General features: G+C 36.7%; 1 protein-coding gene across 1 annotated transcript in view; it reads right to left on the reverse strand.

Moving 5' to 3' along the window:
* The window catches only part of C1H1orf141 (chromosome 1 C1orf141 homolog), a 44,797-nt gene extending 21,535 nt beyond the window's left edge, over positions 1–23,262 (reverse strand). The window contains exons 1-3 of the mRNA XM_007164297.2: positions 23,188–23,262; positions 19,269–19,426; positions 2,622–2,734 (exon numbers count right to left, since the gene is read on the reverse strand). Of these exons, the coding sequence (XP_007164359.2) occupies positions 2,622–2,734; positions 19,269–19,426; positions 23,188–23,262 (346 nt within the window). The remainder of the gene's footprint in view (positions 1–2,621; positions 2,735–19,268; positions 19,427–23,187) is intronic.
* Positions 23,263–24,417: the final 1,155 nt, after the last annotated feature.

Here is a 24,417-nt window from a genome sequence, read left to right on the forward strand (position 1 = left end):
TTTGGTATATTTGACCTTATTAAAGTGGAAGAATTTTTGTTCATCAAAAAGACACCATAAAGAGAGTGAAAAGAAAACCTATAGAAAAGGGGAAGATATTCACAACACGCAAAACCAACAAAGAACTAGTAAAAAGAATATATTTGAAAATCAACAAGAAAAGGATAAAAAAACTAATTTTAAAATAAGGTAAAACTTGGATGATTTCCGAAAGTATAAATCCAATTTGTCAATAGTCTATGAAAAAGTTCTCAAACCTATTAGTAATCACAGAAATGCAAATTAAACCATAATGATATACTATTATATACCCAGTAGATTGCTAAAATGGAAAACTGACAATTCCAAGTGCTAGGAAGCAGAACAAAAGGAACCCTCACAAATCTGATGGGAGCATAAATTGGTAAAAACACTTTGGAAAGTTGACATTATCCATTAGAGTTGGAGATAAGCATCCCCGGTAATGTAAATCCTGGATATACACTCTCAAGAAACTTTTACACAGATGCAGCAGGATGCCTAAACAAAAATATTCATTTCAGCATTGCAATGACTGACAAACTAAAAACCCCAAATTTCAAGAGTAGTATGGACAAAGTGTGATATATTCATGCAATGGAATACTTAACAGCAATGAAAATGAAGCAACACCTCCACAGAACAATATGAGTGAATCTTACAAACAATGCTAAGAAAAAAACATACAAATGAATGCATACGGCATGATTACATTCATATACAGTAAAAAGCAAGCAAACTAAACAATATTCTTTAGAGATGCAAACAATAGATGGTAAAAATTTAAAGAAAAGTAAGGAAGTGATTACCACAGAAATCAGGACAGTAGTAACTCCCAGGGACAAGGAAGGGAGAGGTGATTTGGGAAAGGTCAAGTGGTGATGTTGGCAATGCTCTATTTCTTTTTTTTTTTTTTTTTTTCCACACACACACACTGTATTTTATTTTTACAAGAGATAAATAGACTGACACCAAGCGCAATGCTCTATTTCTTGATGTGCAATATGGTTATATAGGTGTTTTTTAAATAATTGGTTATTATACTGTACATTTTATGCTATGTTCACTTTTCATAATGTATGTTATTTCATAATTTTAAATGGTTTAATAAAAAAGGAAAGTGATTAGAAAGAGGGCAAGAATGAAAGAAAAACTACCTGTCGGCAAGCTACTATAGTTGACACACAAAGATGATGATGATTTGGATTAGGGTGGTGACAGCAGACATGGTGAAAACAGATTAATTCAAGATGAGTTAGAATGAAAAGAGCTTGTTGATATATTGAACTTTGGGGAGGAGGGAAAGGAGAGATCAAGGATTGCTTCTAGGTTTTAGACTTGAGCCAGTTGGCGCAAATTGGCCCAATGTACTGAGAATGGAATGCTGTTGCGGGGAGGGGATGGGAGAGAAAGTTTGAGAGGATGGCTAGGATAGGGAATCATGAGACCAGTTCTGGATATTAGGTTTAAGATGTAATGAGAAGTTTGAGTGGAGATATCAAATAGGTAGCTCAGTGTAGGCACCTGCCCGTCAGAGGATTAGTCTGGATTGAGATATAAATGAAGGATTTAACGGTATCTCTATGGTATTTTAAACCATAGAGATTTAAAATACGGTTGGGTGATCTAATCCGTAAGACTGGATTAGATCACCCAAGGAGAAAGAATGTAGAAGCAGAGGCAGGCTCAGGATTGAGCTCTGAGCAAATACAGTATTTTAAGGATGGAGACGAGAAATTAAAAAGAGAGACTGAGAAAGGGTGAGATAGCAGAAAAACAGAGTTTTAAGTAGGAGGGAGTGATCAACTAACTATACTGGTATTGAGAGGTGGCAGAAAAATATCCTTTGGATTTAGCAACATGGAGATCACTGGTACTCTTAATCAGTGTAACTTCAGTAGAATGGTGGAGGCAAGACCAATTTGGAGTAGGCTGAAGCTTAAACAAAAGTTGAGGGAGTGGAGACAGTATACGTAAACAAATCTTTTGAGGAATTAGATTACGAAGAGTCACAGAAATGAGGTAATATGGGGCAATGTGGATTCAAGGAGCCTCAGTCAGGGTTGTTGATGAGCATGACACAATTAGATGGTTTTTTTTGATAATGCCAGAGAGAGAAAAACAAAGACAACATAAAACACTCAAATTTTCTGAGGATCTATAACGCTGGTTCCTAGCTCACAGATTCCTTAAGTTTCTAGGAAAGTGAGTTCCTTTACAGTCCCTGTAAATTTCTGCTAAGTAAGATGTACAAGCTTGAGTGATTTTTTTTTAAAACAATCACAAGAAAACTCAGGATTGAGCTGAAAGGAAATCCAGAGATTTTCTTTCCAGAAAAATAAACATAAAAATATATTCTTAATTTGTGAATTGTACAAATGTCTATTCTGACATTTATCATCTCTTTCTCTTAGGAAATTCTTCTTTATAGCTCACTGACATCTTTCACACTGCAGTTATAACCCATAGGCTTTCAAGCAAATGCTTTCAACAGAAACATCAAATTATAAGAACTTATAAGGCAAACATTAATAAATAATAAAGTATTTAATAAAAGCACTTCATTAATACATCGAAACAGAGGTAAATATACACAGCATTACCTATTGACTTGATTTCTTGAATTTTTATTTTTGTTGGTACAAACTGTGGTCTTAAATTTGACTTTTCAAAATCACTCTTTTTAGGTTCAGGCATATTTTTGAAGGAGACATATCTGAAAGAAATAAAATTAATCTAAATTAAAATAATCAGAAAATTTACAAAACTAATCTAAAAAATAAATTTGGAGAAATGTGGTCAAGTCCCAGTTATATAGATTTGAATGTTATTGTTTTAATATATTATAGTACAAAGTGTAAAAGATTGGGACTGATTAAGCAGGAGCTGAAAATATTCGTGGTAATCACTGGAAACAGAGAGAGAAAACTGCTGTTGTCATAAAATTGAGGGCACTCAGGAAACTACTGTTCACAAGCTAATTAACCCTTTTAGAAAAATACATTGGAAATTTGTTAAATGAGATATTGGGGACATTGCTAAGCCAAGTCATAGTGGTGGGATATGCAGTTAGGGTCAGCTCAGATTCCAGAATAGTATACCAGATAGGATCACAGAATCTATTTACTGTAAACAGAAATTTTTTTCCACTAAATTCTTTAACTATTGATGGTATGTAATTATAATAATTATATAATTTATGATATTTCTGACCTCTAAATGCTATGACTCAGATCTCAGACACTCACCTTTAGTTTATATCATCCAGTCTTCCACCTTTTATTATCTATAGGTTCATGTCCTCCAGATGTATAGTACAGACCCCAAACTCTTCCCTGAGCTCCAGATTTATATATCCAACTGCTACATGATTTCTGCAGTTAGATATATCATGGGAATTTCAAACATATTCAAAACCAAATGTTTGCTTCCACTTCCTTTCCAAACTGTTCCTTCCCCAGGTTTTCTCATTTCCATTCAGCCAGAGGCTTAGGCCAAAAACTCTGCAATCATCTTTGACTTCTCTTTCTCTCGTTCCCCATTCCCGATATCTCAGCACATCTCATTGGATCTTTCTTTGAAATACATTCCAAATCCAACCACTTCCTTCCTCATCACATCTACCCTAGTCCAAGGCCCCTTCATCTCTCATCTGAACTACTTCTCTACATCCCTCATCTTCTTCTATCTGCTCTCTCTGCTGTCACTCTTGTGCCCAGCAGTATTTTCCCAATGCAACCATGGTGGCACCTGTAAAATATAAATGTGACTGTCATTTCCCTCCAACTGTTTCCTGTCACACTGAAATGAAATTCACAATTCTCATTGCAAGACAGAAACTTTCCTCCCGATTCTTGTATTTCCAAGTAGAGGAGCTTCCATTGAATGCCCCTCCAGCCCTCTCTCTGTGCATCCCTTTACCCCTCTCCTCCACATGGAAGCAGAGTGAGTTTTTTGGCTGTTTGGTTTAAGGAAAGGAACTTATGCTCTCACGTAAGTACCTTGACCCTTGCTCTTCCCTCTGCCTGTAATATTCTTCCCCTAGGTATTGCAAGGTTTGCTGACTTAAATCATAAGAGATGTATTTCATAAGTCTTTACTCAAATTCCCATCTCTCCAGAAAGGTCTTTTTGCGCCCCCTCTCGTCTAACATAGTAAATTAAGGGAATCAATCCTAATTCCGTTAATTTACTATATTTTTCTTCATAGCATTTATCACTAGTGAATTTATATTATACATTCATTTGCCTGTTTATTTGTTATCTGTCTCTCCGCCTTACCCTAGAATGCAAATTGAGGGCAGGGTCTTTGTTTTAGTGACTGTTGTATTCCTAGCATCTAGAACAGTGACTGGCACATAGTACACGTATAATAAATATTTGTTGAATGTATGAATTATTTTGGTAAATTTTGATTGAACTCTCTTATAATCTTATAATTTCCAATGAGTTTTCAGTTTATTCTCTTTGGATTTTTCAATAAACAATCATTTAATCTTCATAAAATAAATTATCTGTTCCTTTCAAAACATTTAAATTTGTATCTTATGTTGTTATTTAATATCATTGGCAAGTACTTCCAGAATAGTTTGGTATACTAGTGAGAATGGGCATCCCTCTGTTTCTAATTTAAATAGGAATGTGTCAAAGATTCCACCCTAATGTTGTTGGCTATATAGTCTTGTTAAGGAGATGATTTTTTTATACTTATCTTACTGTGGTATTTTTTCAAATACATCTGCAGAATATATAGAGATGTTCAGATATGAATTTCCTTACAGTGAACCAAACAGCATGGGCTCTGAGGTTAGACCATACTTTGCATCTAGACTCTACGTAAACTTCTGCAGAATATTGAGTTTCTCTGAATCTCAGTCCCTCATATGCCAAATGAGGGTAATATTTACCTCTTGGGGTTGTTATAAGAATTGTTCACATTAGATAGGCACCCGCCGCTCACTGCAGCCGCGAGGTGACGCCTTTTGCCCCGGGGATCTCCCCACTGCCCCGCGCCTTGGGACCTCCTGTTGAAGACATGGGCGTTATCGAGACCCAGCGGTAGCCAGAGGAAGGGAGGAGAGAGAAGGTGATAAATTGCAGAATCACTCATTCATCCCCACGCGGCAATTCCGGGGAAAACCTATGCGTGGTAGTGGATGTGGCTTTTTTTCCCTTCTCCTGCCCCCTCTCAGCCCTAATCCCCAGCGTCTGTTCTATACCACAAATAGAACCTTCTGTTGGATGAAATAAAATCAAACACTGGGCCTTCAAATAACAAACAAACAAACAAAAAACATTAGATAATAGTGAAATGTAATAAAATAACTAGGAGGTGATGAGTTTTATCTTTTTTAGTATGTCACTGAATTTTTAGTTTACATATTTAATTTAAATAATGATTGTGTTTAATAACCATCTAACACAATCCCTGAAGATTCAACAATCAGCTCTAACAAATTGTTGGGAGCTGGCTCTAGCACACCTATGATCCCATACCAGAAGAAAAGAAAAGATTAAAAGAGGGAAGAAGAGGAGGTGCGCTAGAGGAAGACCACACCCATCTCCCACTTACAGGTCAGGACAGGAAGAATCAAATTGCTGGCCATACCCCTTTTCATTTCAGGTCACTAAACTGGCTTATATGGGGGAAGGGGAAACCTCAACTAATACACGGGATCAAAATACTAAACTGGTCAGACTTTTAATAACCAAAAATGATCAGAGTGAAATTGGAGAAATAAATATAAAACTGCTTTATGTTATATGTTCCCAAGTTGAGAAAGGCAGTGAAACAGTTAAGCTAATATTTTTATTTTAGATTTTTAAAAAATCTATATTTATAAGCGAGACACTGCAATGGTTTTACATTCTTGTGGTCAGACTTGAGGTTCAAAGCTATCTTTATAAAAAGAATTGGAACTATTCCATCTCTATGCTCAGAAACCATTTAAATAGTTCTTTGAAACGTTGGAGTCACCCTGACGCAGCTTCAAGACGGTGCTTTTGTAAAAGATAGTTCTTTGACAATTTCTCAAAATTTTCTAGTTATTGATTTAGTTACATTTTCTTTTTCTTGTTGATTCTATTTTCACCATTTATATTTTCCCAGATTATCCACTATCTGACTCATGTTTCAAAGCAGCACAGTTATATGAAGTACTCATTATAATTATTTTAATTTCTTCTACGTCCATTGGCATAGCTCCTTTCTCATTACTAATATTGTGCCTTTATGTTGTCTGTTTCTTCTCTTCAATTTCTTAAATTATGGTCATTTTAACATTCTTTGGGGAGGTCTTAAACATGCTAATTTTGCAAAATGCTGTTAAAGATTCAGTGTGCTTATGAGAGGAAAGCCAAAGTCTGGTGGAAGTACTGGGAGATGACAGCGTTTTGTTTTGTTTTTTTACACCTTTATTGAAGTATAATTGCTTTACAATGGTGTGTTGGTTTCTGCTTTATAAAAAAGTGAATCAGCTATACATATACATATATCCCCATATCTCCTCCCTCTTGCGTCTCCCTCCCATCCTCTCTATCCTGCTCCTCTAGGTGGTGACAAAGCACCAAGCTGATCTCCCTGTACTATGCAGCTGCTTCCCACTAGCTTTCTATTTTATATTTGGTAGTGTATATATGTCCATGCCACTCTCTCACTTCATCCCAGCTTATCTTTCCCCCTCCCTGTGTCTTCAAGTCCATTCTCTACGCCTGCGTCTTTATATCTGTTCTGCCCCTGGGTTCTTCAGAACCTTTTTTTTTTCTTTAGAATCCATATATGTGTTAGCATATGGTATTTGTTTTTCTCTTTCTGACTTACTTCACTCTGTGACAGTTTCTAGGTCCATTCACCTCACTACAAATAACTCAATTTCGTTTCTTCTTATGGCTGAGTAATAGTCCATTGTATATATGTGCCACATGTTCTTTATCCATTCATCTGTTGATGGACACTTAGGTTGCTTCCATGTCCTGGCTATTGTAAATAGAGCTGCAGTGAACATTGTGGTACATAACTCTTTTTGAATTATGGTTTTCTCAGGGCATATGCCCAGTAGTGGAATTGCTGGGTCATATGGTATTTCTATTTTCAGTTTTTTAAGGAACTTCCATACTGTTCTCAATAGTGGCTGTATCAATTTACAGTCCAGCCAACAGTGCAAGAGGTTTCCCTTTTCTCCACACCCTCTCCAGCATTTATTGTTTGTAGATTTTTTGATGATGGCCATTCTGACTGGTGTGAGGTGATACCCCATTGTAGTTTTGATTTGCACTTCTCTAATAATTAGTGATGTTGAGCATCCTTTCATGTGTTTGTTGGCAATCTGTATATCTTCTTTGGAGAAATGTCTATTTAGGTCTTCTGCCCATTTTCGGATTGGGTTGTTTGTTTTTTTGATATTGAGCTGCATGAGCTGCTTGTAAATTTTGGAGATTAATCTTTTGTCAGCTGCTTCATTTGCAAATATTTTCTCCCATTCTGAGGGTTGTCTTTTCGTCTTGTTTATGGTTTCCTTTGTTGTGCAAAAGCTTTTAAGTTTCATTAGGTTCCATTTGTTTATTTTATTTCCATTTCTCTAGGAGGTGGGTCAAAAAGGATCTTGCTGTGATTTATGTCATAGAGTGTTCTGCCTACGTTTTCCTCGAAGAGTTTTATATTGTCTGGCCTTACATTTAGGTCTTTAATCCATTTTGAGTTTATTTTTGTGTATGGTGTTAGGAGTGTTCTAATTTCATTGTTTTACATGTAGCTGCCCAGTTTTCCCAGAAAAGAGGCTGTCTTTTCTCCATTGTATATTCTTGCCTCCTTTTTCAAAAATAAGGTGACCATATGTGTGTGGGTTTAATCTCTGGGCTTTCTATCCTGTTTCATTGATCTATATTTCTTTTTTTGTGCCAGTACCGTACTGTCTTGATTTCTGTAGCTTTGTAGTATACTTTGAAGTCCAGGAGTCTGATTCCTCCAGCTCTGTTTTTCTTTCTCAAGATTGCTTTGGCTATTCAGGGTCTTTTGTGTTTCCATACAAATTGTGAAATTTTTTTGTTGTAGTTCTGTGAAAAATGTCACTGGTAGTTTGATAGGGATTGCATTGAATCTGTAAATTGCATTGGGTAGTAGAGTAATTTTCACAATGTTGATTCTTCCAATCCAAGAACATGGTATATCTCTCCATCTGTTTGTATCATCTTTAACTTCTTTCATCAGTATCTTATAGTTTACTGCATACCGGTCTTTTGTCTCCTTAGGTAGGTTTATTCCTGGTATTTTATTCTTTTTGTTGCAATGGTAAATGGGAGTGTTTCCTTAATTTCTCTTTCAGATTTTTCATCATTAGTATATAGGAATGCAAGAGATTTCTGTGCATTAATTTTGTATCCTGCTACTTTACTACATTCATTGATTAGCTCTAATAGTTTTCTGGTAGCATCTTTAGGGTTCTCTATGTATAGTATCATGTCATCTGCAAACAGTGACAGCTTTACTTCTTCTTTTCCCATTTGGATTCCTTTTATTTCTTATTCTTGTCTGATTGCTATGGCTAAAACTTCCAAAACTATGTTGAATAATAGCGGTGAGAGTGGGCAACCTTGTCTTGTTCCTGATCTTAGAGGAAATAGTTTCAGTTTTTCACCATTGAGCATGATGTTGGCTGTATGTTTGTCATATATGGCCTTTATTATGTTGAGGTAAGTTCCCTCTATGCCCACTTTCTGGGGGAGTTTTATCATAAATAGGTGTTGAATTTTGTCAAAAGCTTTTTCTACATCTATTGAGATGATCATATGGGTTTTCTCCTTCAATTTGTTAATATGGTTTATCACATTGGTCGATTGCGTATACTGAAGAATCCTTGCGTCCACTTGGTCATGGTGTATGCTCCTTTTAATGTGCTGTTAGGTTCTCTTTGCTAGTACTTTGTTGAGGATTTTTGCATCTATGTTTATCAGTGATATTGGCCTGTAGTTTTCTTTCTTTGTGACATCTTTGTCTGGTTTTGGTATCAGGGTGATGGTGGCCTGGTAGAATGAGTTGGGGAGTGTTCCTCCCTCTGCTATATTTTGGAAGAGTTTGAGAAGGATAGGTGTTAGCTCTTCTCTAAATGTTTGATAGATTTCTCCTGTGAAGCCATCTGGTCCTTGGCTTTTGTTTGTTGGAACATTTTTAATCGCAGTCTCAATTTCAGTGCTTGTGATTGGTCTGCTTATATTTTCTATTTCTTCCTGGTTCAGTCTCGGAAGGTTGTACTTTTCTAAGAATTTGTCCATTTCTTCCAGGTTGTCCATTTTATTGGTATATCGTGGCTTGCAGTAATCTCTCATGATCCTTTGTATTTCTGCAGTGTCAGTTGTTTCTTCTCCTTTTTCATTTCTAATTCTGTTGTTTTGAGTCTTCTCCCTTTTTTTTCTTGATGAATCTGGCTAATGGTTTATCAATTTGGTTTATCTTCTCAAAGAACCAGCTTTTAGTTTTATTGATCTTTGCTATTGTTTCCTTCATTTGTTTTTCATTTATTTCTGATCTGATCTTTATGATTTCTTTCCTTCTGCTAACTTTGGGGTTTTTTCGTTCTTCTTTCTCTAATTGCTTTAGGTGTAAGTTTAGGTTGTTTATTTGAGGTGTTTCTTGTTTCTTGAGGTAGGATTGTATTGCTATAAACTTCTCTCTTAGAACTGCTTTTGCTGCATCCCACAGGTTTTGGGTCATCGTGTTTACATTGTCATTTGTTTCTAGGTATTTTTTGATTTCCTCTTTGATGTCTTCAAAGATCTCTTGGTTATTAAGTAGTGTATTGTTTAGCCTCCATGTATTTGTATTTTTTACAGATTTTTTCCCTGTAATTGATATCTAATCTCATAGCATTGTGGTTGGAAAAGATACTTGATATGATTTCAATTTACTTAAGTTTACCAAGGCTTGATTTGTGACCCAAGATATGATCTATCCTGGAGAATGTTCCACGAGCACTTGAGAAGAAAGTGTATTCTGCTGTTTTTGGATGGAATGTCCTACAAATATCAAGTAAGTCCATCTTGTTTTATGTATCATTTAAAGCTTGTGTTTTCTTATTTATTTTCATTTTGGATGATCTGTCCATTGGTGAAAGTGGGGTGTTAAAGTCCCCTACTATGATTGTGTTTCTGTCGACTTCCCCTTTTATGGCTGTTAGCATTTGCCTTATGTATTCAGGTGCTCCTAGGTTGGGTGCATAAATATTTACAATTGTTATATCTTCTTCTTGGATTGATCCCTTGATCATTATGTAGCATCCTTCTTTGTCTCTTGTAATAGTCTTTATTTTAAAGTCTATTTTGTCTGATATGAGAATTGCTACCTCAGCTTTCTTTTGATTTCCATTTGCATGGAATATCTTTTTCCATCCTCTCACTTTCAGTTTGTATGTGTCCCTAGGTCTGAAGTGGGTCATTTGTAGACAGCATATATACAGGTCTTGTTTTTGTATCCATTCAGCCAGTCTATGTATTTTGGTTGGAGCATTTAATCCTTTTACATTTAAGGCAGTTATCGATATCTATGGTCCTATTACCATTTTCTTAATTGTTTTGGGTTTGTTTTGGTGCGTCTTTTTCTTTTCTTGTGTTTCCCGCCTAGAGAAGTTTCTTTAGCATTTGTTGTAAAGCTGTTTTGGTGCTGCTGAATTCTCTTAGCTTTTGCTTGTCTGAAAAGCTTTTAATTTCTCTGTCGTATCTGAATGAGATCCTTGCTGGGTAGAGTAATCTTGGTTGTAGGTTTTTCCCTTTCATCACTTTAAATATGTCCTGCCATTCCCTTCTGGCTTGCGGAGTTTCTGCTGAAAGATCAGCTGTTAACCTTATGGGGATTCCCTTGTATGCTATTTGTTGTTTTTCCCTTGCTGCTTTTCACATATTTTCTTTGTATTTAATTTTTGATAGTTTGATTAATATGTGTCTTGGTGTGTTTCTCCTTGGATTTATCTTGTATGGGACTCTCTGTGCTTCCTGGACTTGATTGACTATTTCCTTTCCCATATTAGGGATTTCAACTATAAACTCTTCAAATATTTTCTCAGTCCCTTTCTTTTTCTCTTCTTCTTCTGGGACCCCTATAATTAGAATGTTGATGCATTAAATGTTGTCCCAGACGTCTCTGAGACTTTCCTCAATTCTTTTCATTCTTTTTTCTTTATTCTGCTCTGCAGTAGTTATTTCCACTATTTTATCTTCCAGGTCACTTATCCGTTCTTCTGCCTCAGTTATTCTGCTATTGATTCCTTCTAGAAAATTTTTAATTTCATTTATTGTGTTGTTCATCATTGTTTGCTTGCTCTTTAGTTCTTCTAGGTCCTTGTTAAACGTTTCTTGTAATTTCTCCATTCTATTTCCAAGATTTTGGATCATCTTTACTATCATTACTCTGAATTCTTTTTCAGGTAGACTGCCTATTTCCTCTTCATTTATTTAGTCTGGTGGGTTTTTACCTTGCTCCTTCATCTGCTGTGTGTTTCTCTGTCTTCTCATTTTGCTTAACTTACTGTGTTTGGGGTCTCCTTTTCGCAGGCTACAGGCTCGTAGTTCCCGTTGTTTTTGGTGTCTGCCCCAGTGGCTAAGGTTGGCTCAGTGGGTTGTGTAGGCTTCCTGGTGGAGGGGACTGGTGCCTGTGTTCTGGTGCATAAGGCTGGATCTTGTCTTTCTGGTGGGGAGGACCACGTCTGGTGGTGTGTTTTAGGGTGTCTGTGACCTTATTATGTTTTTAGGCAGCCTCTCTGCTAATGGGTGGGGTTGTGTTCCTGTCTTGCTAGTTGTTTGGCATAGGGTGTCCAGCACTGTAGCTTGCTAGTCATTGAGTGGAGCTGGGTCTTAGCGTTGAGATGGAGATCTCTGGGAGAGCTTTCGCCATTTGATATTACGTGGAGCTGGGAGGTCTCTGGTGGACCAATGTCCTGAACTCGGCTCTCCCACCTCAGAGGCACAGACCTGACACCTGGCCGGAGCACGAAGACCCTGTCAGCCACAAGACTCTGAAGAAAAGGGAGAAAGAAGAAAGAAAGAAAAGAAAGAAAGAAAGAACGAAAGGAAAGAAAGAAAGAAAGAAAGAAGAAAGGGAGGAAGGGAGGAAGGAAGAAAGAAAGAAAGAAAAGAAAAGAAAGTTATTAAAATTAAAAATTTTTAAAAATTATTAAACATAAAAAAATTTTTTAAGTAATAAGAAAAAGAAAAAAAAAGAAAGAGAGCAACCAAACCAAAAAACAAATCCACCAATGATAACAAGCACTAAAAAGTATACTAAAAACAAACAAACAAAAAAAGACAGAGAGAACCCTAGGACAAATGGTAAAAGCAAAGCTATACAGACAAAATCACACAAAGAAGCATACACATACACACTCACAAAAAGAGAAAAAGGAAAAATACATATGTATCTATATATAAAAAAAAATAATGAAGAGAGCAACCAAATCAACAAACAAATCTACCAATGATAATAAACTCTAAATACTAAACTATGATAAACATAGGACCAGAAACAAATTAGATGCAGAAAGCAAACCTCAAGTCTCCATCTGGTCTCAAAGTCCATCTCCTCAATTTGGGATGATTCGTTGTCTATTCAGGTATTCCAGAGATGCTGGGTACATCAAGTTGACTGTGGAGATTTAATCCGCTGCTCCTGAGGCTGCTGGGAGAGATTTCCCTTTCTCTTCTTTGTTTACACAGCTCCTGGGGTTCAGCTTTGGATTAGCCCCCTCCTCTGTGTGTAGGTCGCCTGAGGGCATCTGTTCTTCACCCAGACAGGATGGGGTTAAAGGAGCAGCTGATTCGGGGGCTCTGGCTCACTCAGGCTGGGGGGATGTAGGGGTAAGGAATGCAGGGTGAGCCTACAGCAGTAGAGCCTGATGTGACGTTGCAACAGCCTGAGGCGCGCCGTGTGTTCTCCCGGGGAAGTTGTCCCTGGATCACGGGACCCTGGCAGTGGTGGGCTGCACAGGATCCCAGGAGGGGAGGTGTGGATAGTGACCTGTGCTTGCACACAGGCTTTTTGGTGGCTGCAGCAGCAGCCTTAGCGTCTCACGCCCATCTCTGGAGTCCTCACTGATAGCCGCAGCTCGCGCTGGTCTCTGGAGCTCATTTAGGTGGCGCTCTGAATCCCCTCTCCTCGCACACCCCGAAACAATGGTCTCTTGCCTCTTAGGCAGTTCCAGACTTTTTCCCAGACTCCCTCCAAGCTAGCTGTGGTGCACTAGCCCCCTTCAGGCTGTGTTCACACAGCCAACCCCAGTCCTCTCCCTGGGATCCAACGGAAGCCCGAGCATCAGTTCCCATCCCCCGCCCGCCCCGGCAGGTGAGCAGACAAGCCTCTCGGGCTGGTGAGTGCTGGTCGGCACCGATCCTCTGTGCAGGAATCTCTCTGCTTTGCCCTCCGCACCCCTGTTGCTGAGCTCTCCTCCGTGGCTCCAAAGCTTCCCCCTGCCTCCGCCAGTGAAGGGGCTTCCTAGTGTGTGGAAACCTTTCCTCCTTCACAGCTCCCTCCCTGAGGTGCAGGTCCTGTCCCTATTCTTTTGTCTGTTTTTTCTTTTTTCTTTTGCCTTACCCAGGTACCTGGGGTGTTTCTTGCCTTTTGGAAGGTCTGAGGTCTTCTGTCAGTGTTCAGTAGGTGTTCTGTAGTTGTTCCACATGTAGATGTGTTTCTGATGTATTTGTGGGGAGGAAGGTGATCTCTACATCTTACTCCTCCTCCATCTTGAAGGTCTCCCCTGACAGCTTTATTTATTCATTTATTTTTGGTCCTTCAGTAAATGCACACTTAACATAATTTTTATTTTTGCTATTCTTTTTTTTTTAAAATTTTTATTGGAGTATAGTTGCTCTACAATGTTGTGTTAGCCTCCACTGCACAACAAAATGAATCAGCCATATACCTACAGATATCCCCTCCCTTTTGGACTTCCCTCCCATTTAGGTTATCACAGTGCATTAGTTAGAGTTCCCTGTGCTATACAGTATGTTCCCATCAGTTGTTAACGTAATTTGTAAAAAATAAATTGAACTAAGTTCTAGATATTTGGTTTATAAAATTAACTTTACACAGATTCTGTCCCCAACTAATCACGTCTTTCTTTTCTAGTTTACATAGTCCCTTGTCATGGTGTTTCCTTTCTTTTTAAAAATTTTATTATATGGATTAATTTTGTGGACTTAGTTTAGGTATAACTAAATTATAAATCCTGCTACCTAGAAGCAGACAGACTTATAGGATAGATAAAATGGGTATATAAATAGGCTCCTTCTAGGCTCACAGGGGCCTGGATAAGGATGCTCTATTATTCATGAGGAATGAGCCACAACTACTTTTACCACTCAGTTTGTGAGAAGGTCCAAGTTTGCTCTCATTCTACCTGCAAAGCTCCTTCCCTCCAAGTAGGTGTGAAGAACTGTGAAAGATTGGAGATTTGGCCCTACTTACAAAGCAACAAGTTAGCCTGCCACAGTTTCATCTCTTCTGGCAGAAGACATGAGACTCCTGGGTCAGAGACAAAGGACAATTTATTATGCACAGCAACAGGAGTAGCACCTTCTGCGTCAGTTCTCTGAGCCCCAATTCCACAGGGCAACAAGCAGAGGGCCAGATGTCACCTGCACGCACACTGGGTTATGTTACAGGAATGGAACCTTGAGTTTAGGGAACCCAAATCTTTTATAATGGACAGTAATATTCCTGTTCTTGTTCAGAGGAAGGCTCTTTCTCTGTCTTCCGAGGCTGTCTGTCATACAAACGTCCTTGAAAAGATAGGAACAAAGGCAGCCAGTGCTTCTGCTCACAAGATGTACAGAAATACAGGAGACCCAGGAAGAATTTTCCCCCAACAGTAGGAAGAAGGAATGGGAGGGATACGAGCCTAGGAATAAAAACTGTGTTCCTAGAACTGGGTTTTAATAGAATATGAGGAATGGAACTGGAGTTATAAATTTGGTAGGTTAGTTCACTAGCATAAATTTATAAATCTGTTTTTTGTAAGTCGTATTGGTTTGGGGCTGCTCAAATTTTAAAAAATTCATCCTTTTCCCTCTCCCACTTTTTTTGTCTTATAGTTAGAAAAATTCCCTGTGAAATTACATCCTGTTGCAGTTGTTAAAGGGAATACAAGTAAGGCCTTGATTTGTGCTGCATGGGCTGGAATTAAAAGAAGGCTGTTGCATGTGTCTGGGATGGACCATTGAGGTGGCACTGGCAAACAAAGGAGGAAGCCCAGAGAAAAGTACTGCTCAGATGGGAGGATGGGGGTTGAGCTAAAGCTGCCTCTTCCCAACTTGAAATCTCTTATGGACCACTTACCTGGTAATTCTTTGGAATGTTTTATGTTTTTATAGAACAGCCACTTTGAGATGGAAGTCCAGAGTTTCATTCAGACACCATGGGAAATTTTCAAATGCATTTTTGTGTAATAAAGATACCCAGTTTAGATCTTTATTTTATTCATATTTAATTTAAATTTGGATAAAAATATTTCTCCAAGTTCCTCAGAAAGAATAAATAAGCAGTTTACATTCTAAAGTCTTTCATGTCCAAAAACTTGTCTCTCTTTTGTTCTCAAATATAAATGATGATTCATCCGAATAGCAGATTCCTGGATTGTCATTTTTTTTGTTTCCTTAGGTATTTTATTCTTTTTGTCACAGTGGTAAATGGGAGTGTTTCCATAATTTCTCTTTCAGATTTTTCATCATTAGTGTATAGGAATGCAAGAGATTTCTGTGCATTAATTTTGTATCCTGCAACTTTACCAAATTCATTGATTAGCTCTAGTAGTTTTCTGGTGGCATGTTTAGGATTCTCTACGTATAGTATCATGTCATCTGCAAACAGTGACAGTTTTACTTCTTCTTTTCCAATTTGTATTCCTTTTATTTCTTTTTCTTCTCTGATTGCCATGGCTAGGACTTCCAAAACTATGTTGAATAATAGTGGTGAGAGTGGACATCCTTGTCTCGTTCCTGATCTTAGAGGAAATGGTTTCAGTTTTTCACCATTGAGAATGATGTTTGCTGTGGGTTTGTCGTAGATGGCCTTTATTATGTGGAGGTAGGTTCCCTCTATGCCCACTTTCTGGAGAGTTTTTATCATAAATGGGTGTTGAATTTTGTCAAAAGCTTTTTCTGCATCTATTGAGATGATCATATGGTTTTTATTCTTCAGTTTGTTAATATGGTATATCACATTGATTGATTTGCATATATTGAAGAATCCTTGCATCCCTGGGATAAATCCCACTTGATCATGGTGTATGATCCTTTTAATGTGTTATTGGATTCTGTTTGCTAGTATTTTGTTGAGGATTTTTGCATCTATATTCATCAGTGATACTGGTCTGTAATTTTCTTTTTTTGTAGTATCTTTGTCTGGTTTTGGTATCAGGGTGATGGTGGCCTCATAGAATGAGTTTGGGAGTGTTCCTTCCTCTGCAAGTTTTTGGAAGAGTTTGAGAAGGATGGGTGTTAGCTCTTCTCTAAATGTTGGATAGAATTCACCTGTGAAGCCATCTGGTCCTGGACTTTTGTTCGTTGGAAGATTTTTAGTAAACAGTTTCAATTTCATTGCTTGTGATTGGTCTGTTCATATTTTCTGTTTCTTCCTGGTTCAGTCTTGGAAGGTTATACCTTTCTAAGAATTTGTCCATTTCTTCCAGGTTGTCCATTTTATTGGCATAAAGTTGCTTGTACTAGTCTCTTAGGATGCTTTGTATTTCTGTGGTGTCTGTTGTAACTTCTCCTTTTTCATTTCTAATTTTATTGATTTGAGTCCTCTCCCTCTTTTTCTTGATGAGTCTGGCTAATGGTTTATCAATTTTGTTTATCTTCTCAAAGAACCAGCTTTTAGTTTTATTGATCTTTGCCATTGTTTTCTTTGCTTCTCTTTCATTTATTTCTGCTCTGATCTTTATGATTTCTTTCCTTCTGCTAACTTTGGGTTTTGTTTTTTCTTCTTTCTCTAGTTCCTTTAGGTGTAAGGTTAGATTGTTTACTTGACATTTTTCTTGTTTCTTGAGGTAGGCTTGTATAGCCTGAGGGGCCACCTCCTCTAGGAAACTTTTGCGGATCCTCACATTAGGAATCTCTCTGTGGCAACTGATGTTTGCCTGTTTGCTTATCTGAATCTCCATTGAAGAGATATATTTCACTCTTGCTGTCATATTCCCAGAGTATAGTAGCCACTCAGTAAACATTTGTAGAAGAAAATCAATAAATTAAAATTACAGTCATATGGGATAGCAGAGCTACTGTTAACAAAAATTAAAATGAAGTTGTCTGTAAGAATTTTTTATTTGAACTTGGTTTAGGGCCAATCATTCAAGCATGAGTGACAGTACAAAATTGCCACAAAGTTACTTGAAGAGAGGCAAATGTTACAAGTGGTCTTAAAAGCAAAACTCAGAGCCTAGATATGCTGCCAGTTGGACTTATCTGTATGTACTAGATCCTCTTAATTTCTTCAACCAAATTTTCTTTCTTTTGGCCTAGGTTACACCCTAATTCTTGTTTAAATTCTTGACATTTTCCTGTACTTGTGTGTGTGTGTGTGTGTGTGTGTGTGTGTGATAGTTTTGGTCCTCTGAGCACCGATCAAGCAAAATTTACTTGATCTTTGAATCTTGAAACTATGTGCCTGTTTGTCTTTATTTTAGACTCTGATTTCAAACTTCAACTCAGCCAGACTTAAACAACTCAAAAGGAACATTACTCAGCTATTGATACCATCACTAAAGACAGGATCAATGATGCCTTTATAAACTACTTACAAACTACAGACAGGAAAGGGAAAGCAACAGTATCATCCTGGAAAATACTGTCATAAAACACACTGCACGTTATCTTTAAATGTGTCTAATGGGTCATTAGCCATATATTATGCTATCACATAATGGTATACATATATATAAATTCAAAAATATAAATATATACAAATATAAAATATATATAATTACAATTATATACTACATAATATATAATAAGATATTATTTTTCCCTTCCCTACATGCCCAACTTCCATTTTATGCAACTTTTTCTATGTATTATTAAAATATTCTATTTTAACATGGATAGTTCTATAAATGATTTCGAAGTAAAAGTATTGGCTGTATCTACATAAAAACAAAGTTGTAGTGAAAGAAGTTTGTGATAAAGCTGAATTACATAAACCACTAATATTTATTTGTGTTAGAAACAAACTCCTTTTTCTTATGGCTGCACAATGGAAACGTGTTCTGACATCCTGGTAAATCATAAACAACAAAAATCTGAGTAAGCTGTATTTTGAGTCTAAATGATCTTGTTTTACTTTAGATTAAGACATATTTGTCCAACTGTCTTCTAGACACTATCACCTGGATGCCCCACAGGCATCTAAAACTTAACATATCCAAAATAAAGCTCAGCATTTCTCACTCTAATCTCTTATCCACTCCAATCTGCTTTTCATCCTATGATCTCCACCTAAGTACAAAACACCAAAGTACATCTAGTCACCAAGATCAAAAGCTGGAAATCGTTCTGTTGAATGTGGTAGTGATAAGAGCATAGGCTCAGAAATCAGACTGCTATGTCTAAATCCAGCTTCTGCCACTTGTTAGCTTTGTGACTTTGGGCAAGTTATTTTACCTCATCAAGACTTGGGTTTGGCATCTGTAAAACTGCACTTAATACACTGATTTACTACAGAATAAATGATGTAAGAACACACTACCACCAATGTCCAATTGATTTGAAGTCCTATTGATTCTACACCTGAGTATTTCTTTTTTCTGGGCTCTCCTCCACATTTCTGATGCCTAGAAAATTATATAGCATTACATACATACACAATGCCAGTGAAAGACCAATTATTACATCTTCAGGCTACCACTTGTAAGTACACAGAGAAACTGCCTTACTTAGTTTTCTAGGCCTACCTTTTTTTGGCAGTATATTGGTTAAATTTTGAAATAAATCCTGACATTAATTTGGGGTGATATAATAAAGCTCAAGAAGTCTTTCTTTAAAAATTTGGAATTATAATTGCTATATACAATTATCATCTGCAATAGTGAAATATTATAATAAATATTTTATAAACTAGGAATATTCAGAATGCTAATCTAGCATATTGTAACTCATAACCATTATGAAATATACCTGTTTGACAAAGCTTACATTTAATATAGATTGCATAATCTAAGACAATATAAAATAATGCTTTAAAATTTCAAACTGAAAGTTTGAGGTAGTTATGATGATTACCTTTTTGTTTTTTTAATGCCATATGATCTGTCTTTTGTGATCTTTGATTCTGCCTCAGATATGGAAGTAGCAATATCCTTTTCAAATTCCAACTGAAAATCAAATGTCAGGGGTATCGCTGAAATCTTTTTCTTTACTTCACTCTGAAGGCAGTTTTTCTGCAGCAAATCCAAAATATAACTCAGTGAAAAAGGGAACACTTTTCATATAAGGAAAATCCGGTATGGAAAGGACAAAATTAATCTCACTTCATACATACACACACTCACACACAGAATTTATGTGGCAGGCAACAATGGAAAAATAACGCAGACTGAAAATTGGAGGCCTTGTGTACCAACTCTTTTTCTATCTATGAAATGAGGGTGTTGGTCTAGATGATCATGAAGTCTCCCTCCAAATTCTAAAGTCCAGAATTTAAGAACGACCTATATATTTAGCAAAGACAATATTGATACGTAGTTATTGGAACTATAGCTGGCAGCTCTCTCCAACCGGCTCCTCTCCCTGCAGCCACACACGTGGTGGAACATGAGCCAGAAATAGAGTTAAGAAAGCAATCAAAAGAGAACTTAGTTCACATATTTGTACAGATGGACTGAAGAGGGAAAAGGGTAAAGCTAAAGAGTGAGTTAAGGAGCCGAAAGTCTTCTTTAAAACATTCTCTCAGAGCACAGCACAGAGGAATAAAGAGATAAAAACTTGAAAAGGAAGTCAAAGGATATGGGAACTTCTGTTTCTGCCAGTGAGGGATTAAGTGCTACAGGAATTGCCCTTCTGCTATACACAAGTAGAAAAACCAGACAAAGTATGTGAAAGCAACTACAATCAGGCATTAGGAAACAGGCAGAGCAGGACCATGATCCCTGAAAAAAGGGAAACAAATTAGGTAAACCCTACAATAGCCTAGCTTACTTCTTGGAGGCAGTTTCTGGACTGACGCACAAGGAGGGGGAACTCAAACCAAAGCTTGTGGCTCTGACCTTGTTGAGTTTGAGAGACAGACCCTGCACCAGCAATCACGCTCTTGGGCATTCACCCCAGAGAAATGAAAACTTACATTCATACAAAAACCTGTACACAAATATTCATAGCAGTTTTACTTCATCTTATTTTTTTAGCACCTTTATTTTTAAAAGCAAAATATTGAAAACAACCCAAATGTCCTTCAATGGGTGAGCAGTTGAAACTCTGTACATCCATATAATGGAATACTACTCAGCAATAAAATTTATATATTATTTATCATATAAAAGCTATTGCTTCATGCAAAAACTTAGATGGACCTTGGGGGCATAGTGAAATAGTCAATCTGAAAATTTTACACACTGAATAATTCCATTTATATACCATTCTCAAAATTACAAAATTATAGATATGGAGAACAGATTAGTCCTTGCTGGGGTTAGAGACAGAGAATTGAGGTGAGGGCATGGATACAAATATAAAGAAGTAACATGAGGGAGTACTTTTATAGGGTGGAAGTGTGCTGTGTCTTGATTGGGTGATTTCCGTAAATCTGTAGTGGGATAAAATTGCATAAAACTACAGACCCAAATGAATGAAGGTTAAAAAGTGGTGACAACTCAATAAAGTCTGTAGTCTAGTTAACAGTAATACACCTGTGTCAATGTTGGATGTGACTCATACTGGTTTTGCTACTGAACTGCAACTCTGTAAGATGTCACCGATGGGGTCAACTGGGTGAAAGGTACATGGAACTCTTTGTACTATTTCTGCAACTTCCTGTGAGTCTATGATTATTTCAAAATAAAAGTTTTTAAAAAATTAAAAAACAATTACCAAAGTGATTTATATACTGTATTTCATTCATTCATTCATTTATTTATTTATTTATTTATTTATTTATGGCTGTGTTGGGTCTTCGTTTCTGTGCGAGGGCTTTCTCCAGCTGTGGCGAGTGGGGGCCACTCTTCATCGCGGTGCGCGGGCCTCTCACTGTCGCGGCCTCTCCCGTTGCGGAGCACAGGCTCCAGACGCGCAGGCTCAGTAGTTGTGGCTCACGGGCCTAGTCGCTTCACGGCATGTGGGATCTTCCCAGACCAGGGCTCGAACCCGTGTCCCCTGCATTAGCAGGCAGATTCTCAACCACTGCGCCACCAGGGAAGCCCTGTATTTCATTTTTTTGTCAATAGAAAAAATAGATAATCCACTTTGATAAATGTATATGTATGTATATATGTACATGTATATTTATATTATGGATATTTGTAAGTAAAGATAAATGTATGTATACATACAGATATTCATACTTGTATATCTTTGTAAGAGTACAAAAGATGTGGATGAATAAACCTCAACTGCTACAATGTGTCTGTCTCAGAGGAAAGGATTAGAGGGAAGAGGCCAAAGACTATTAATATTTCTTTATATAATTTTCCTTTTGTATAATTTTCTTTATACATATCTATATGTTGCTTAACTTGTTTCCAACAGTGTAATTTGAAAATTAAGAAAAGGTTTTAAAAATGATTATATATACTTTCAGAAGAATCTCCAGAGAATTTTCTATCAGTAACACATGAATAGTAACACAAAATGAGAAAATATGTGGAAATGCTTTGCCCAAAGGAAGCTCCCAGGAAAAGTAAGAATTATTATTACTAATTACAACTTAAAATTTTATGTAAAAGGGAATTTTGTGACAAATTTAATAGATTTATCTCTGATTATATTTTTAAAAATATATTAAAATTCATTTTAAACAAAAAATAAAAAAGCAATAAACTTTAGGGTGTCAAAGTCTAAAAGGTTTGCTTTAGTTAAGTTACCCCTGGTTTGCTATTCAAAATTTTGATAGCTATAACAGAATTAATTTATTCTACTTTTTAGTATTCCTTTACTTTATTTTCTGAAAGGAGATAATTATGAAAAATTAAAAAGAAACCAAATTATTATTCAAACACTAACGTTTTCATTTTCAAATTGCAAATATGTTCATTCACTTAAGAGTTCCTCTCTGTGATGTCTTCCTTGATTTCTCAGACTCTATTGTTCCTTATATATGCCTCATTTATTCACATTGTTATATTATTTTACAAGTCTTTTTGCAACCAAATTAAATTGCTCACATATGGTAAAAAATCTGGTGTTTCAGAACTGTATTCTTTATTAATATTTTATATTGGATTTTATAAGAGACTCACCCTTTTTAGTTTAATTATTTTCTATGAACTTTGTTTCTAATTTGGTAGCTATACCAAATATTTCCTTCCTTTTAAAGAACCAGCTAAACAAGATTTTATGTTTAACAGGTTAGTAAGAACTATAGGAGTAGTCACATTTACTATTTGACTGCTTAGGATTCTTTTATTTTTAATTTACTTATTTTATTTATTTATTTTTGGCTGCGTTGGGTCTTTGTTGCTGTGCGCGGGCTTTCTCTAGTTGCGGTGAGTGGGGGCTACTCTTCGTTGCAGTGCACGGGCTTCTCATTGCAGTGGCTTCTCCTTTTGCAGAGCACGGGCTCTAGGCACACGGGCTTCAGTAGTTGTGGTTCGTGGGCTCTAGAGCACAGGCTCAGTAGTTGTGGTGCATGGGTTTAGCTGCTCTGCGGCACATGGGATCTTCCCGGACCAGGGCTCAAATCCGTGTCCCCTACATTGGCAGGCGGATTCTTAACCACTGCACCACCAGGGAAACCCAGGATTTTTTTTTTTTAAGCAGGTTAGATACATCATAACCAAATATAGCAGCTACCTAAAAGTTACCTTGTATATTTAATTAATTCTTTATAGTATTACATAGATGACTCTTTCAACTAATATAATTATTTGCTTTTTACAAATTGGTTTGTAGCCTCATACTAATGCATCATTAACTAAAAAGTAAAACTCGTTCACATTTGAAATGATAACCTTTTAATGGAAAATTGAATTTTAGCCTATATTTTACAAACCTTTGCTCTTATGGCCAAGAGTGTCTTTGCTTGCTCATCCAGAGTATCTAACTTCTCTAAGATTTTTTTTGCCATTGTCAGTCCATAAATTCCTATTTTAAAAGGAGGGGAAAAATAATAAATCTCCAAAGCAATTAAAATTTAAACATATAATCAATTATTTAGGCATAAATTAAGAGATCCACCTTTACAATACTGTTTTAGGTAAAGAACTGTATAGATCATGGAATAAACCACAGAATTGTAGAGGAACCCAAGTTTTTTAGATAGAAGCTCATATGATCAGAATTCCCAGAAGCATGTGGGCCCCAGGAATTTTTAAATGTATGATAAAGGTGAGTTGGAGAAAGTTCAAGATTACTGTATGAGAACCAGATGTGACTGATACCTGAAGCCAGGGCATGCGGCTTGATTTATACCTATTTTCTTTTTGTCATGATTTAATTTTAATGAAAGTAAATAAGAAGAGCTCACATTTATAGAATTAATTACATTCCAATTAAATTGGTCAATGATCCAAAACTGTTAATACAGCACTTAGAAGACAATCAGTCACACAGAAGGAGCAGCAACCAAACTGGTGAGGTTCTGTTGCCATAATAGGTCTTATTTTCCAGTTAATTAATTTGCTGAAAATTTCATCTGGGGTCAGATGGTCCACATTAGTTTTGGGGACCTGAGTGTTAGCCATCAGGACTTGGTCTAATTTATTTCCACTTTCAGATGAGAAAATTAAAAGCCACAAAGTACCTTACAATGCAATACAAATAGCTAGGGGCAGAGTGGAGGCAAGGATCAGGAATATTAAGCCAAATCTCCCTCTATTTTATTTATTTTTAAAATTTGAGTAGACATTTATGCATTTGACATATTTTTGCTCAGTGAATTGAATGGGCTCCAGCGGCATTTAAATGTAAAAGTTCACAGAAAGTATTGAATTCATTAATATTTCTAATGAGCATCAATGTCAACACTAAGGTTCTTTCTAGCTCAAAATAATTTTATGCGATGTCTCCCATATTGTATATTATTCAATCAATATCACACAGAGACAATAAAGCATGAAAAGACAAGAATTAAGAAACGTATGCCAAAAGCTCCTATTATTTTGTACTTGGTTTCTTTGAGCTCTCTTTTCTACTTTCTTTCCTTTACTACCTATTGCCCTGGGAGTGAATTCCTGGTGCTCTCCTAGTGTCTTTCCATCCCAGCATGCCCTCTGACATTTTG

This window comes from Balaenoptera acutorostrata, chromosome 1 (assembly GCF_949987535.1).
Source record: "Balaenoptera acutorostrata chromosome 1, mBalAcu1.1, whole genome shotgun sequence".
Taxonomy (NCBI): Eukaryota; Metazoa; Chordata; class Mammalia; order Artiodactyla; family Balaenopteridae; genus Balaenoptera; species Balaenoptera acutorostrata.